Genomic DNA, 13,856 nt, shown 5'->3' with positions numbered 1-13,856 from the left:
TGCCTCAGTCGTTGTGCCCCAGGGCAGCTGGGGCTACAGCCATTATCAGTGTGTGAACATGTGTGTGAAAGAACAGAATTGCTGTGTCAAAATCTAGAGTCAAATGTATGGTTTTGCAATTGAAGGTGTTAATTGAACTATTATGTTAGAGCTTTCTTAAAAATGATCAAAATTTGTTTATACTAAAATATAAAAGAGGCCAAGAATACCTGAACATTTAATTGGATCATTTTTAAAATGGCACAAATGTACAGTGTCACTTAAAAGATTATAGGAGTAACAAGTGGGCTGTTGCAGGCAGCTTTCACAGTAACATGTCCAGATTATCTCATGAACTACTCAACTCGCACTTATATGTCTTTTAATGGACATTATGGCTACAGAAATGGCTGCTGACAATACTGTCTGTTAAAGATGTAGAATCAATGACTTTTACAGTTACAGAACAGTTTCTTAACCCTCTTAGGGACAATTTGCCTTCAGTGCACCAACCATACCTACAGTACTCATTGGAAGCATCATGCATACATTCAGCATCTCAAACTCATAATTAGTCTTTACTAAGGAGAAAAACTCATGCTGACCATTAAGCAGCTACACCAGAGGAAGTGGTGCAAAGATAAATGAATATTTTTGGTCCAGCATTTCTGTATTTCTGATTTAACAAACTGTATTGGTTAATGAAGATGTTGTTTTCAAACTCGGTGCGGATCCATATAGTGAGAGAAAAAAATCAAGTTTCATTGTAATTGTTATCACTTTCCCCAATGGGCTTTATTACTATCAAATGTAAAAGTATTTCTTTATGATCCAAGTGCGATGCAATGCATCACACAAACTGGTTATTGGAAGTCCTAAGTTTTGTTTAAAAAAGGCAAACTTACTTTTGATCAGTCTGGAAAAACTCTTCCCTTGCATTCAACTTGATCACACTTGTTGCTACACTCACACATTAACAGTTGAGCATGGCTCGGAAGAGAAACAATACAAACTTAATACACTTAAGTGTCACAAGCTTGGAAGACAAGGTGAGCTTGTTAGAATATGGTTGAGGACTCTGCAGAAAGGTCGTCCATCACATACTCTTATGTCGAAACACTGAGACAGAAGGTAGCTCAGCAAACCCCTCTTCCTCTGTTTCAAATACCAGTGTGAAAACAACAAAGTGGTATAAAAGAGGGATCGTGGGCCCTGGAGAGGTGAATAGTTATTCCACAGAAAAAGTCTTTTTGGTATCCTAAAATCTCATCTCCATCGTTCAAGGTTTTAAAAAGTTTATACAGAGGATAAATAAGAACAATCTAATAAATACATTTAAGAATCAGCAATATGTGATCCTAAACAGAAAGGTACAAGAGTCGATGAGTCTCAAATCATATCTTTTGAGCTAAAAATTTTGATAGTAATCTTAAAACACACAAAAGCCTTTATACATGCAGGTATTAGTGCATAGGTTCCTGCAATAAAAAACATTTTTATGTATTCTATTGATTTACTTTCCAAATAATATGAATGATGATGAATTTGGCATAGTCTTACAAATAAAGAAAATGACTGTCCTTGAGATCACTTTCACACCCTCCCCGTCCCTTAATTAGCCTATGAGTTTAAAATATTTCTGCCTATATACAGCATATATGAACAAAAACAATGAATTAAACAAAAGAGGAGTACTTTATAGCTCTGAGTTTCCTAGTAAAATATCTTGAATTCACAGTAAATGTAAAAATCCTGGTAAATGAGAGATGGAACACAATGAAGTCTGACAACATAAAATAATCTCATGAGTACAGATAGTGGTGTTTCATATCAGGGGAGCACAGGAGGGTGTGATCGATCCTCACAAATTGGAAGGAAGTTTAGAACGAGCAGTTTGAGGTTCTAGATCTGACAAGTAGGCACCAGAGCCCCTCTGTGGAGGAGGTACCGGAGATGATCTAGGGGACTGAGTCAGGTTAGGGTTCCCCGGCGACTCCTGCTTTGGAGGAGTCATGTGCCCTGATATTGAGCTACAGGGTTTGGGCACAAGAGTTGGTGAGGAAAATGGTGAGGGATAATACTCCACAGAGGAGCAAGTAGTTTGGTGGCTCAGGGCCTGGGCCACCTCCTGGGGTAAAGATGGGTGTGAGCTGGATAAACTTTTTAGGTCCTCAGAAAATGGAGCTAAAGGAGAATCTCTCCCTGATGCTTGTGGCAGGCTGGGAAGCTGTGAAAGGAGAGGAGACTGGGGCATGAGCAAAGAACTGTGGGATCCTGCAATACTTGAAGGGTCGCTGTATTGAAAAGTCCTGCCTGCCACTGGACTTTGTACTGTAGGACTCCATGCTACTGGGGTAAGGCAAGGAGAGGCGTTTGCTGAACCATACTGAGCCAACGAAGCCAATGCAGACTTTTCCAGTGACATCTGGTGAGGCAAGCAGCCAGACTGAAGGCCTGCCAAGCTAAAGTGGCTGACGGATGGTGGGGAACCAGTAGCAGGCAACTGAGTTTGTTGCCCCCTAACACAAGATGGTGAGCCTTGTGATGGTGATTGGAAGAGGTTTATGCCACTGGTAGTCCTACCTCCTCCAGCAAACTGCTGAAGCGACTTAGGATGTGGTTGGTTCGGGAGAATCTGACTAGACATTATGTTGGATGGACTGGTAGATAAAGGACTCTGACAAAAAGAGGACCCAACAAGTCCTGTTGTAATTCCACTTGAAGGTAAACCAGGTAAAGTTGAAAATGTTGCCACCTGGGTTCCTACCGCACATCCTGTCATTCTACCAGTGTATCCTCCTGTTGCGGTTTCTCCAGGCTCATTTGAGGCTCCTCCTGTATGGCTGCTTGCTGATCCAGTGGAAGACTTCCCAAACAATGCTGTTGAATTCCCCAGTGACATTTCAACAGAAACTCCTCCAAATGTTCCCCCACAGGATATATCAAAAACAGATGCAGATGAACCATTGCTGGCCTTCCCAAATGATCCCCCAGGGTTTGTAAATAACAGTGATTCTTGTGAAGTCCCACTCATTGATCCCCTGGAGACTCTTTCAATTGACCCTCTAGAAGTTTCTCCTAGTAATCTCTTGGTTTTGTCCTGCATTAAACCACAAGTGACACCTAACCCTGATGCTCCTGATGTTGTACCCGTGAACTGACAACAAGCAGCTCCCACTGAGCTCTCTGATCCTGCACCCAGTATTTCCCCCGGATTTCCGTGTAATGATCCATCAGTCGCTCCTTTCAAGTCGAAGCGCTCCCTAGAAGTAATGTCTGCTATACCAGTTGTGAAGTCCTCCCCAGCCCAAGAAGAGTCTCCACCAGAGGCTCCTTCAACAGAACCTCCAGCTGTGCCTCCTGAAGACCAACCTGTAGCACCCCCACATGCTCCAATTGCTCCTCCACTTAGTCCTGATCCTGTGCTTCCGCCTACAGGTGATTGGTGAAAGAGATTCGAAAGGGGTGGGGTGCTGGATCGAAAGGGTTGTTGATACTGTGGTTGTGGGTGAAGTTGTGCCATACTAGAAGAGGGAGAACCAGAGGAGGAGTGTGGACCAAAAGGGAATACATTAGTCCCCCCTTCACTGGACACAGACCCAGTCCCATTATTTCCACGTTGGCCTCCCAAGCCTGATCCTTGTCTTGTTGAGCCAACTGTCCCAGAACCAGATGTCATATGGTGAGCACGAAAGGCGGCAAGCAATGGCATGTCCACCCCAGAGTGCAGCTTAGAGGGTGTGCTAGATAGAGAGTCTCCAGAGGAGCCAGGTGCTGTGGATGAAGGAACGAATGGTTGGAACTTTCGAAGTCTGGTGGATGGGTCCTTGAGGGAACTGAGAACAGAGACTGGAGGTCTGAAGAGTGTTGGTGGGAGATGGGGATGATGTGTCAATGCAATAGCCACTGAGGTGGTGGCAGCAGCAGCCTGGAGGGGTGCCTGGATTAGGGGCGCCCAGATGACAGGGGTTGGTGATGGAGGCGTCTGTGGCGGAGCGTTTTGCATGAGGTGGGCGCAGTGGGCCATGTCCCTGTCATGTTGCACAATCTGCTGAATAATCTCATTTTCTTGGTAGTTGAGTACCCCAGAGCTGAGATCATGTTGCACCTTGTGTTGAAGAATAGAGTTTTTCTTTCCTTTAAAAGACAAAAACAAAAACTGTCAGTTAGACTTGAGAAAAGAAATAGAAGGGACTGTGAGAAAATGTAAATAACTGTTTAAAATGCATTGATATTATATCACTTTTTGAGAAACGAGGTTTTTAATGAGTTCTTTTCAAATATATTATTAGGTATAGTGTTATTTTTACTGGACAGATTTAAGCTCTTGAGCTTTAAAGTGCAAGTGCTTTCAGTGGTAAACTTAGTAACCTGTTATGCATGAAAACATATTGATATTAAAATGTCACACCCCTGTTGCAAAACTGCCCTCAAGCTGTCTGAGCTCATGAATGATCTATTTTAATCTCATTCTTCCTAACTGTGAGCTCCTTTACTCCCCACAAGGAACAAGTGTGTATCTTTATGACTGGCTAGGTCACCCTTACTCACTGTGAAATGGTGACACAATTACAGAGTTAGCTGTCTTCAATTAGAATCAACATAAATCAGTAAAAAACAACAACAAGGCAAACAGAGAGAAAAAAACCTTTATATTTACTTTAGTTTATTTAGTTTCACCTAACTTCTGTTTTTTGCGATGTGACTACACACCCATCTTTTGTCTCACACAAATCAAATTATGCAAAGACCATCACAAAGACAGGTAATTTTAGACTCCCTGAGTAACTTTATAAATGAGCATCAAAGACAGAAGTAATACAAGTACATGCAGGCAACAATTCCACTAAACTCTTACTATCAGCTAAGTGCATCATTTCAAAGCAGTCATTTTCTACAAAGTGAACCCCTTAAGCAAATTTCCTATCTTCCATTCAAAACATATGAGAATAAAACAGAGCATGCCGTGATTGGTTGAATGATAATACCAGCATGCCTTTTATTGTGGGTTTTTCATATGTGGGACTGAGAATGAGAACAATGATGGACAGAGAGAGAATATCAATTGCACGTGTAAGAGAAATCATCCAGAGATCTTAAAACCTCAAAGCCCTGTCTTCATGTTTGCATACCGATGACTTTGAGTTAAGTGTCAGTAAGAACATGCTGTTTCTCCTGTTTCTGACTGTAGCATTCCAGAACATTGATGGTTACAGCAAATGTCACTGAATATCATTAATTTTGTTAGTTTGCTTTGATCTGCATGCTGTCTTAAGTGATCTCAGGGTTGCTATGTTGATTTCCTCACCAATTCGGTCCAGCCGGTCCAGGGCAACAGTCTCAAAGGCTCTTCTCATCATAGGATACTCTTCAAGAACCTCATTGAAGTTGTCCACAGAGAGAGAATACAAACGACAGTATGTGTCGGCTCGTACACTGGCTGTCCTCCTGCCTCGTGTCAGCAAACAAATCTCTGCAACAAGAAACGGCAGATAAGACACTATGACACTCTAGAGATACCTTTTAAAATGAATTCATATAATGGGTTATGCGGGGTGCACAGCTACAAACTTTAGTATTTGTTGAAGACTATTGTGCCACTCTTTTCTTCACTCAGATATCCTAAGCAATTTCTATATTAATTATCATATGTCAGTAATGCAAACAACTTTCCACCTTTAAAAGAAAATTAAAGGCAACACATTTCTATAGTATATCCTCAAATTCTGGTTTGTTGAGCTGATTTAGTGTTATTCCTTGGGTAACAAACTGCTGAGAAACATAGAGTATATTTTAGGTTTATTATACAAATACAAGCACAAGTATTCAAAGAAAAATCAAGAAAATTGATAGAACAACTAGGCCTATTCCTGAAACAACACTGATTTTACTTCATCCTTCATATGGCTTCTACAAGCATTTATGTCCCTCAATCTGTTTCACATGTTTTTGTTATGACAAAGTTTTGGTATTACATCCTCAAGCTTCAATTCATTGTGTTTGGATTTTATGAAACGGCATGGTTTCATAATTTTCTAGTTTGGCACATCTATCTACTCAGAGTCCTTAACTGTTTTATCCCTAAATAAAATCCTGTGTAACAACTTATTTTCACCTTATTATTAAACAGCATCTAAATGCCTAAATATCGATATCAAACATTAGTGAACAAACACTAATGTTAGAGAGAAGAACAGGGAACAAGTTTCAATCAGGGGTAGATTACAAAACAATAATCCCAAGGTTTTGTCATCTGACAGACCCCTGTTTAATCCATCATCTGAAAATGGAAAAAGCAGGACAGTCTAACACAATATGGTCATTCACTTTTCATATTTTTACTTGTGGTTGATAATCATGTATCATTTTCACTCAACCTTAAAAATATGCACTACTTTCATATACAAGACAGTGACATACAATGCTATTAAAATACATTAAATATCGGGACTATAACTTAAGAAAATATTAATAAGTTCAGGGAGTATGAACACTTGTGCACCATATGTATTGCCATTATAATGCCACTGAGAGAATAATTGTGAAAACAGAAATCATACACATATCCATCGCACAAGCCAGGGCAGTATATTTCACAAATTATAAGCCTTTTCTTATGCTTAAACAGCAAAGGCACTGAGAAATTTGTTTCAGATTTGCTAGCCTGCTCCTTCTGCTCTTGTTTGGTGGTCTTTCCTGTAAACACTTTAACAATGTATTAAAAACATTTAATTAATGTTGACCACAGAAATGTGTTATTTACTGAATTCTCTCTTGAGAAAAGTAAAGGGCATCAAGTCTTAGGAAAAAAAAAATATGACAAATGTACTTTATCTTCTAGCATTAAAATTTTAACTCTGTAATCCAATCAAGGTAGCACTAAGTGCTATTTTCAAAGCTTTGGATCTGACTTAGGAAAGACAGTGCTCTATTTAAGATGCTGCACAGCTGTAGAAATGTAGCACACAGACTGTGTAAGTAGAAGGAAGTGTGTCTGTACTGCATGCAAATGGTGCATGTGTTTTTCAAACGGGGTGGCTTTGCATAGGGTATCAACATGCGTGTGTGTAAGGTCGCATACCCAAATGTGTATGAATGCAGTAAACAGGGAAATGTTTACTGCATTTCCCTGTTTACTGGGAATTATCCAAATTTATTAGGAATTCACTGCTGCATGCAGTAAGTATTCTGTGGATTTATTGTACCTCGTTGTGTACATCTATTGATTGCTGTAAATAGTTTCAAGATTTTTCCTGTCAGAATTTGTTTGTAAAGCTTTGAGCTACACCTCGTCAGGATAGGACCAACTGTGTATCTGTTAAACAAAATATTAACAAAAAGCAAATAATTTCCGTGCTTATTTGACTGCCTCAGGATCTGATGTGTTTATGACTGAATAGATGACAACTGCAACTTGATGAAAAAAAAGTTGCAAATTGCTCCCTTCTGTTAGACTTAAGGGGCTTGTATACTCTTGCCAACATTAAGTGTAATGTAGTTTGTCAATTTCTGTGCAGCAGTAAAGCAAACACTGTACAAAAAAGAGTGTTTTTACTGCTTTGTGAATTCCCTCCAAGAGCAAAGTGTTTATAACTGTGTTCACTGGTTTCAAAGATGTAATTGGAACTGATAATAGAAAAATGCATGATTTGACTGGCCAGAGTGGGCTATGAATGAATCAAAGGAACACAATCTTATGTGAACACCTGTACTGTGTCTGTGTGTAAGAGAGAACCTGGTGGAAATTTCCACCAATTAACAACACAGAATTAAAAATGTGAAAACTGCGAAACAACCACAACCCTTCGTGTGCCTTTCTGTGTGCTCTGGGAACCTAAGTGTGTCCTGATATTGCAGCCTTGGCCATAGCTGTGTTGGGGGTCCATTTCCCACCGCACAGCTCCAGTAATCCCTTCTGGAGAGGAGCATCGCAGCTCTGTATTAAATCCTCTTGTCCTGTGGCTTTCTGGATGAAGCCAACACTGTGTGGATGAGGTACTGAGCTGCAGTGAGCCCTCTGGCCTTATCTGAACTCTGTCTGTGCAGAAAGCAACTGAAACATAGTGCTAAGAGTTGCCGTGTGAACTTCAATTGGAACCAAAATAAAAATCCATGGAGCACCATTGCACCATTTCTGTCTAGTAAACAGAAAAAGAATAAGTAGGTGTGCCTGAACGTCATAGAACAAAATGCAGTATCTTAAGACTTAAACATTACTCACTAAGAAAAAAAAACAGGAGACCTCAAAGCCTAATTTAGATATGCTTTTTCAGGTCACAATGATCTTTTTTCACAACTACATTAATTTGAATGATGTGCTCAGAAACTGAACGTCTAACATCTAACTGCTTAGCTAACATTACATGACCTTCCAGAAAAAGCTGACAAAACGACTGATTATTGAAATAATTCCATAAAGTTAGACATGTTAACATCCAGACAATATTGTATTGAATTAAAATGGAAATATTTTGATGAGTCAATATAAATGCCAATTTGTATCATATAATTAAATAATGTTAGCTATAAACTGAAACAAACCAAATACAACCCTTCTGAAATTTTTCAAATTACAACCACAATGTTATATGAATTTAATCTGATTTTGCCTGCAAACTGAGCGGGAATAAATGATACATATTTTATAAGTAAAGAAAATATGATATGTACATATTTTCAGTGCTCTTCCACTATGATATCCCGAAATCAAATCCACTGCCTTAGAAGTCCCCTTATTAGTTAATTGAGTCCACCTGTGTACAAAAATTTTATATAAATACAACTGTCTTCTGAAAGCCTTAGAGATTTGTTAGAGAACATTTTTGAACAAACAGCATCACAAAGACAGGTCAGGGGTAACAAGCTGAGGTTACAAAATAACATCTAAAAGTTTGTTCAATTTATCATCTGAAAACTGAAAAAATATGCCCCAACTCCAAACCTACAAATACATATAACCTTCAGTTGAAGCTATACCCTGGCAATGATAGGGTTAATGACACAAGCAGCCAAGAGATGATAAATCTGGAAAAGCAACAGAGATCCACAGCTCTGTTGAATTCACAACTTACTAGTAATGCAGTCATAAAATCTGGACTTTATGGCAAAAAGGAAGTCATTCTTAAAAATACTTCCAAAGGAAGTCCTGTGCAAAATTTGACAGAACCGATGAATGTAGGCGAAGCAGAAGAAGATGTTCTGATGAGAAGAAAAACTTTCTGCTCTACATACAAACTAAAGCAACATTGTACATCACACTGAATACACGAAAACATACTGGTAAGGGGTAATGGACAAAAACATGTTGGAGGCTGGAAATGGCATAAGAAGAAAAAACAATCACTCCTGCTATACAGCTAGAGCTGAAACTTTTATTTATTTATTGTTCTGCTCAAGCTACATTTAAAATTACGTTTAAAAATATTTACCAACGCTCCACTTCCACTGCATACTCAGATCTCATGTGACTCATGGTAATACTCCCCAAATCACTGCATGAAATTATGGAACAGGCTTAGTTGCTCAGCCTGAGTTCTGCGAGGGGTGTGTGTGTTCTCCTCAATCTGACAGCTGCTTTAACACTCACCCATTTTTCTATGGTCTTCATGAGCTGCTTAATAATCAGCCCTAAATTGTAGGTTTTGCTAGTTAGCTGTGATATTATGACTGTAAACATAATGGACATATAATTGGGCATGTGATCTTTTCACCGACTAAAAGCGACATTTTGAAAAAAAGACAAAGCAGTTATATTTGTTCCTGAAGCTGAATTTAAACAGGGCAATCTTGTAGACAAAATGTTTTTACCCTGGATCATAATGTGTTTCCCTTTCACACTTAGGGCACAATCCATTCATTAAATTTGAATGACACCAATTAAAATTAGATGTTGCTCTGGAAAAGGAGGGCTGAGGCATCAGGCACTGTGACCTTGGTAAGAACACACATGACTGGTTCGCTGCATGATGGTACAGCCCACGTGTCCTGAGCTCTTACTGGAAAGATGCTTCCCCTGAGTCGCTGCACCAGCTCTTAAAAAGGAGAATGGATTGCACATCTTTGTGTGTGTGCGTGTGTGTGTGAGAGAAAGGGAGGGGGGTAGAAAGAGGTGAAAGAAAATAGAACATTTTCAGTTGAAGGTATACCTTTGCATTTGAAATCAGTACTGAGAACACTCTTTTGTATTTTATGTAAATTTCATTTGCAGGTTTTTGAAAGAAATGACAATATCAGCTGAAGAATTCATCCAAAAGTAGAGCTCCTCAAAAATACACACGATATAAAGTGTAGTGTTCCATGTGAGTTTCCTTTCACTGTTTTGTTGGAGCACTTGAACACCTTGAGCTCCACAGGTTAAACCTGTTATCCCAGCAGTTTGATTTTGTTTTGAAGACCTTAGTATGTTATAAAGAGTATTTGGCTTTTTCACACTTAAAGTTCTCCTTAAATGTGCACTGTGATTGAGATCAGTGATTCTGAAGTACAGTTTATTATAACACCATCACCTCCCATGCCTTTTAAGTTCAGAACTATGCTTGTTCTTTGTATTGTACATTGACACTGTAAGTATTTGTGAATAAAGATAAACCCTGGAGAGTGTTGAGAGTCTCAGAGGAATAAAAAGAGGCTTTCCTTTAGAGACACAGGAGCTGAAAATGAAATTTTCTTTGATCTCCTAAAATTCAACTGAGTCAAATCATATTGATATTCAGACTAAAACCTAGCTTGGAGCAGTATGCACGTTTAGTGAGTATAATATTACAATTTGTTAGACATTGTTTAGCTCAGGAAGTTCATGGATTTCACTAACTCTTCACTACAGTTTTGTGTAACCTCACAGGGCCACAGGTGCCAGTAGAGAGGAGAAATTTTCTTTAACAAGAGCCCTCTGGGAGAAGCAGATTCAAGAAGGCTGGTAATTTAACCAGTAGAACAAATTAAAAGGAAAATTATAGAGATTTTGTCACAGCTTTCATGGGCTGTTTTAAATTTTTAAATACTAAGAAAAGGGGCTATCCAGTAAAGTGTCCTGTAATTATCTTTTTCTCTTAAAATGTCTAATATAAAAAAGATATTAACGTCTTGAAACTATAAGTAGTCAGCCAGTTCTTTCTTTTTCAAAGGTAATACATGAAATTATAATAGAAACTCTTACTGAGCTAAAGGAAACCCTTTTGCCACAAAATTATAAAACTACAGTTTATACCGCAGTTACCAGCTCCACCAGTGAATCAGCAGCAAAACCATCAATGTTACCATGGGTGTTGTTTGTGAGCATAAAGTTTTTGTTGACTCTAGTGGCCTTTATTTGAAAGTAGTTCAACAGGAAAGAGGGTTATGAGAGAGGGGGACGACATGCAGCAAATGTTGCCAGGCCAGGAATTGAACTTGTGACCACTGACACAAGGACTAAAGCCTCAATACATGGGTTGTGCTTTTCCCCTGCGTCACCACAGCACCTGTGAACAAAAAGTTTAATTGCTAAAGACAAAAACAGGTTAGTTTACTGAAGTTTTTATGTTTTATGCATAAAATATCTGCTGATGTTTGTAGATCATAACAAATTTTAAAGAATCCCCTCTTCTCTTTTCTTAAACTGATTAGCAGCAGGATTTTAAACCAAAGCAACCAGAGGGTGTTTAACCTCATCTGACATCTTATTGTATAGATAGTAATTTATTTCCCTTTAAGCCACTGCATGAGCATCATGAGGTTGAAGTGATTTTATAGGGTCACACAGTGCTCTTGGAATAATGTTTTGTCAGCTATTGCTGTGGTGCACTTCAGACTTTAGGTTTTTCTATGTTTCTATGCTGCTATGTTTTATTCAGTACCTTCAAGGTTCACTGACATAATATTCTGGTGATACAGCTGTTGGAAGAAACATGCAGAGCAGAGTAACAATGCCCAGCAGAACCAAGCAGAAATTGAAATGTCTTTCTACCTGAATGCTGCCAGAATTTTAGTTTTTCGAGTTTTAATTTTAGTAGGCAGTGATGAATCAGTAGGGTGGTGAATTCCAGGCTGCCTTGCTAAAAGGTGCTTTTGATCCCTAGGTGGGTGTTTTGTTAGGGCCAAAAGCTGCTCTTTTTCATAAATTTTTACTGACTTTCTCCTGCTTACTGGACTAATCATTACACAAGTCTCCCCCTTTTGAACATAAGTTTGTGCTCAGTAATGATTCCTAACTTTGATGTTCTACATGTGAATTCCTATTTCTTTAACAACTTTTATCTGTTTTCTCACCTGGTTTGTGCTTGTTTTTTTTTTTTCTTTTATAATTTTTTTCATTAAGCATATTTCTTTTCAGCCTAAAGTCCAAGCACAATTAAAAATATAGTAATAACATGGCTTATATGAAGAATATAAGCCATGTTCCATGTTTTATTGTTCCAAAGAGTTATACAGACAGGAGAGCACAAAACTATTCATACCATCTTGTTGTACTGACTCCGCTTTAGGAATTTTACATAATGGGATAAAGCTGAGGAAAGTATAATATAAACAAACCTACCAGATAAAACCAATGCAAGGAAGAGGCATGATGACATTAATAAAACTTTGCACTTCCTAATTATTCATACCAGTTGAGGAGTGGACTAATCTCAATGAGAGGAGAGAGGAGAAAGACAGGTGCTTTTATTCAGTAAGTATGGGAAAAAAATAATTATCAAATTAACAATCGCTCATGTATCAGCAGTTTATGCTCTGAAAAGAACATTTTTCAACACTTTGCAAAAAGTTTAGAACCTTCCTTACTACACATTATGTGTCAGAAAATGATAGACCTTCATAACAGTTCTCAGAAAAAAACAGAACATGCCTATTGTGATCATGTGGCACCCGGAAACAGCTGTGTTCAAGTCTGACAGGATGCAAATGCCAAAATTTGAATTTGCTCTCTAGCTGGATGTGGTTTTTTGCGTGGAATGTTATACATGTCTTCTTCCATGCTCGAAAGTGTGCGTGAAGGTGAATTAATGAATATGTGCAAAGCTGCTTTGACTGTGATGAAGCGTTTGTGTCCTGCAGCCTGCTTTGGCTAAGCTCACCTGGACTCTGAGTCCTGCTGTCAGCTCCCATCTCCCTCCCTGTCGGTGCCCCCAGCCCCACAGTGCGGACACTCTCTAACCTTTGAAACATCCGCAGCGGGCTGCCTGATTCCCTATGACATGTCATGTTCGCTCCCTCGCAGCATTAGCATAGCTGCACAAACACCTTCCATTTGGCTGGCATGCGCAAACAGAGGGGAGGTTTTCTGAAGCACTTTGAAATCATGGCTGATGCTAATCTTTTTTTTTTTTTCACAATACCAGACAGCAGAAGAGGTTCATATGTTTTTTCTATACAATTTAATTCTGAAGAGTTTAAATTGTGTCTCTAAGGAACTCTGTGTCTGTTTAATGAAGGCCAAGTAAAATAAAAGGCAGAATTGGAGGTAAAATTGGTTAATATGGGTTTGATAGAGGATGTTTTAAATCAGCTGATTGGATGGGAGTACAGGATTGTCCCACAGCACACTGTCTTGTCAAAACACAGGATTTGGAAAAGCGAGTGGCTTTGCAATAGAGCGGGCGCTCCACATATTAAGGCTATCGTCCAGATCACAGTCATCCAGACTTTGATTCCTGACCTCATGACCCTTACTGCCTGTCTTGATCGTCCCTGCTCATTAATGTCAATAAAAGCCAATAGCCAATTGCCCTCTGGAGTCATTCATTGTGCTAAGAACTTAAGAGGTAACTGGGTTAACAGAAGAATAGTTTCTGAAAAGCAACATCATAGATCCTGTAGCCTCTCTGAGCACAAGGAAGGTCAAAACTGAAGGGAATATATGAAAGAGTATGGAAATAAATGCATTATATTAGTCTCATAAT

At 38.9% G+C, this 13,856-nt stretch overlaps 1 protein-coding gene across 1 annotated transcript in view; it reads right to left on the bottom strand.

Annotated features, from left to right (window-relative positions):
* Positions 1-749: 749 nt before the first annotated feature.
* hcn4 (hyperpolarization activated cyclic nucleotide-gated potassium channel 4) overlaps positions 750-13,856 on the bottom strand; it is a 72,300-nt gene continuing 59,193 nt past the window's right edge. The window contains exons 7-8 of the mRNA XM_032561736.1: positions 5,288-5,452; positions 750-4,116 (exon numbers count right to left, since the gene is read on the bottom strand). Of these exons, the coding sequence (XP_032417627.1) occupies positions 1,841-4,116; positions 5,288-5,452 (2,441 nt within the window). The 3' untranslated portion in view covers positions 750-1,840. The remainder of the gene's footprint in view (positions 4,117-5,287; positions 5,453-13,856) is intronic.

The sequence above is a fragment of the Xiphophorus hellerii genome, chromosome 4 (genome assembly GCF_003331165.1).
Source record: "Xiphophorus hellerii strain 12219 chromosome 4, Xiphophorus_hellerii-4.1, whole genome shotgun sequence".
Taxonomy (NCBI): Eukaryota; Metazoa; Chordata; class Actinopteri; order Cyprinodontiformes; family Poeciliidae; genus Xiphophorus; species Xiphophorus hellerii.
Note: the sequence above shows the minus strand (reverse complement) of the source record. Positions and strands in the feature narration are given on the sequence as shown.